This window comes from Cenococcum geophilum (genome assembly GCF_001692895.1).
Source record: "Cenococcum geophilum 1.58 unplaced genomic scaffold K441scaffold_65, whole genome shotgun sequence".
NCBI lineage: Eukaryota > Fungi > Ascomycota > Dothideomycetes > Gloniales > Gloniaceae > Cenococcum > Cenococcum geophilum.
The window spans coordinates 461,381-464,431 of NW_027137623.1; the positions used below are offsets into that span (position 1 = coordinate 461,381).

Here is a 3,051-nt window from a genome sequence, read left to right on the forward strand (position 1 = left end):
AAGTAGCCTCTATCACCGGAGACGTATTAGTAAAAACTTAATACTAAGCAATATTAGACTCACAAGCTCTTAATAGGCTAGAAGCAGCCTTAGTCAACCTTATATAAGACTAGCTGGCGCGTACGGCTCGTCATAGAGGTTAAGGTTCAATTGTATCTTATAAACGGTAGGACGGGACACGTCAATGGCCTTCACAATAGCCAGCACTCCCTCACCAGCTTCAATTCTAACCCTAATTCGATATACAACCTCAGGTGCGAGCCTTCTGCCCATTTTAGGCAATAAGTAGTGGATTAAATGCGTTACATCCACCTCATACAAATTTTGGTGGGGTGCGATGCCGGCTGTTCGCGAATTTAAGCGATGTAAACGATCTTTTGCGGTTGACTGTGACACCCGTGCACTTTTCCCTGCTCTGAGATGTTTATACTCTCTTCATTAAATATTGATGAACGCTCCCAATAATGCCATCAATCCCGCTCTACCTCCCAAGCCCACGAACCTCGAATCCTGCTGCAATCAATGCCGCCCTAAACACCCTCCCTCCACTCCTGCACACCCCCGGTGGCCGCGCTATACTAGAAATCCAAGGCACAATCCATGCGCCAGCTGTGCCGGATTCCTCAGTATTGTCCGAGTGTACAGGAATTCCAATTGGAAACCTTGTTTTCCCTCTTTACTCCGAGGGCATGAAGGAGGATGACACACAGTGGATGAAGAGAGTGTATTTATACGTTGGAAAACATCAGAGACTTACAGGGGAGGTAAAAAAGCTTGCAAAACCGCTTGGGGTGCTGGGCAGACGAATGAGAGAGGAGGGCGAGAATATGGAAGGGGTTGAGGGGCCTGGTGGTACGGAGAACGGATCTAGGGAAAACAGAGATGGGGACGAGCTGGAGATTTTGGAGGTAGTGAAGTATAAGATTGTCTTCTCAACACGGCCGGAACCTGTTGGAGGCGAGATATCGGCGTCGTGAGTGGTAAAGGGGGAAGACCGTGAGTATATGACATGATCAAGTACCTGTTTTCGATCAGCAGTTCATTAGTGGTGGGCTCCACGAGGATGATCAGAATCACTTCAATCGTGGTGAAGAAGGTAAGTCAGTAATTCTGTACTTTTGTTCTAATTAGGTCTAACTTGATATCTAATGAATGACGATTTTGTAGCAGTCGAACAGCCCAAGGGTTCATGCTTTGTAGTAGCAAATATAGCGCCCTAGAGAATTTCTCATACGAGACACTCTTCTCAACCAAATCAGTTAGGATGGCCATAACACAAAACCTAGGATAGGAGGGGACTCGGTCACGAAAGATCATCTCTGTTCTCACACAAGCATACTAGATACATTAGTGCAACTCTACTTAGCCTGAATATTGCCGCTTTGTTACACGCAATGCAAGAGTGTGCCACTATAAACAAGCTGGCAGTATAAACTCATTCGGTCAAAGGGCTAGATCTGTTCCCGGGTGTCTTCTTCCGCGGGTACCACAATCCCATTTGTATTATATCCAAGCTTCTTATGCATTAGAAATGATATCTTAGAATGAACAAGCTTCGTTCTGATATTAGACCTCCGTACATTTTTACTGGAGAGTACTATGTTTCGAGCAAACCAGGTTTCGTTGGCTGTTTCTCCACTCGCTTGTCTTTGGTGTAATTGATTCATCTGTTTGCGGTGCGGTACTCGGACCGACGGTTTTGTATAGTGCTCTCGCGAGATTTACAACATCATTTGAGGACACCTTGGGGATATCGAAGATCAAGGGTCTGCCATCATTTATATTCTACCCATGTCTGCCGAATTTTAATTCTTGGCCTCCGCCGAGCCTTCTTTCGATTCTTTAGTTTTTCTGGCTTCGCCTTGGGATTCATACAAGATGCATCGTTCAAACTTAATCGCAGCGTCAGTCAGTCTACTCGCAAGATTAGTTTCTGCGCAGGTATCCGGTTATAGACAATGTAAGCCAGGTTTCTACAAAAGATTTGGATCTTTGCTGATAGAGCGGGCGGCGGAATTGGATATTCGGGGAGCGCTTTCTGCGTCTCAGGTGTGGACTGTAGCATGCCCACAGACGATGGTTCCTAACACGAGCGTATCCTAGGTTACGGTTGTGTTGTTGTTAAGTGCGTGTCTTTCCTTCCTGGTATATGGATAGTGCTCTGATAGTAGGCAGTGATTGTATGAAACCATGATATCAATTTCCTGATGACATCAACCGATGAAAATCGGGTGGACTATTCCCAATGCCAACCAGGAGTCGCAGTCATAACTACAACTGCTGCATCAACAACTATTGTAACCACCACCGCAGCTGCTCCCACCCGAACAGGGTTCACCCCAACGACTGGGACGGGAAGTGGCTACTACTGGATCCGCGCGGTCGAACCGCCAAACTTCCATAAGTATTTGCAATCTAACCCGCTATACTCTACTAGACCAGCTGTCATGGGTGGTTATACCACTGCTAGCCAATTCCAAGTTGTTGACGGGCAGTTGGTGCTGCTTATTAGCGCACCTGGTGCAACTGCACAACTTCTGTGCGGAGTTGTAAGCGCTCGGTCAGGAAACGAAAACAACATTTAATAAGAAAGCTAGGGGCAGAGCAGGCGACAAACATTACAAAGAGTATATTATTAGGACTTCTCTTCGGCCACCCCTTCCGTGTCTTATTATTTCTAAGAGTGATAAGTAATACTGAGAAGAATTCCGATGGCCATGAAACTTGAGGTAACTGATAACCACTCGGTATAGTGATAGGTGGAGATTCGCATGGGTTGGATCACTGGGTGCTCTCGGCACTTCAGATATGGAGCGTTTTACGCTGCCAAATTTCAGCTAGTCATGACGCTCCGTAGTAGAATTTTAACCGAACTCAGTTAGATTAGCACGTGCTTGGTTACGGGTTATACCCTCATATTTTGCTCCCTATATTTCAAAATTCTACGGTAAAGAAGAATTTTAGAAATCAAAAATTTTCCTTTTTGCGGGTTATGGCCCAACCAACATAGATATAATATATTTGTTTGATGTATTAGATTCTCTAAGTAAT

At 45.3% G+C, this 3,051-nt stretch overlaps 2 protein-coding genes across 2 annotated transcripts; both read left to right on the forward strand.

The window, feature by feature from the left end:
- Window positions 1-455: 455 nt before the first annotated feature.
- K441DRAFT_620854 (uncharacterized protein) lies at window positions 456-977 on the forward strand (the record flags this gene model as incomplete). Its single annotated transcript, XM_067645946.1, has 1 exon — window positions 456-977. The coding sequence occupies exon 1, from the start codon at window positions 465-467 to the stop codon at window positions 975-977; it is 513 nt and encodes a 170-aa protein (XP_067498162.1). The 5' UTR covers window positions 456-464.
- A 1,027-nt stretch (window positions 978-2,004) lies between these two features.
- On the forward strand, window positions 2,005-2,602 carry K441DRAFT_306139 (uncharacterized protein). The gene is made up of 2 exons (XM_067641073.1): window positions 2,005-2,125; window positions 2,176-2,602. The coding sequence occupies exon 2, from the start codon at window positions 2,208-2,210 to the stop codon at window positions 2,583-2,585; it is 378 nt and encodes a 125-aa protein (XP_067498163.1). The 5' UTR covers window positions 2,005-2,125; window positions 2,176-2,207; the 3' UTR covers window positions 2,586-2,602.
- The last annotated feature ends 449 nt before the right edge of the window (window positions 2,603-3,051 follow it).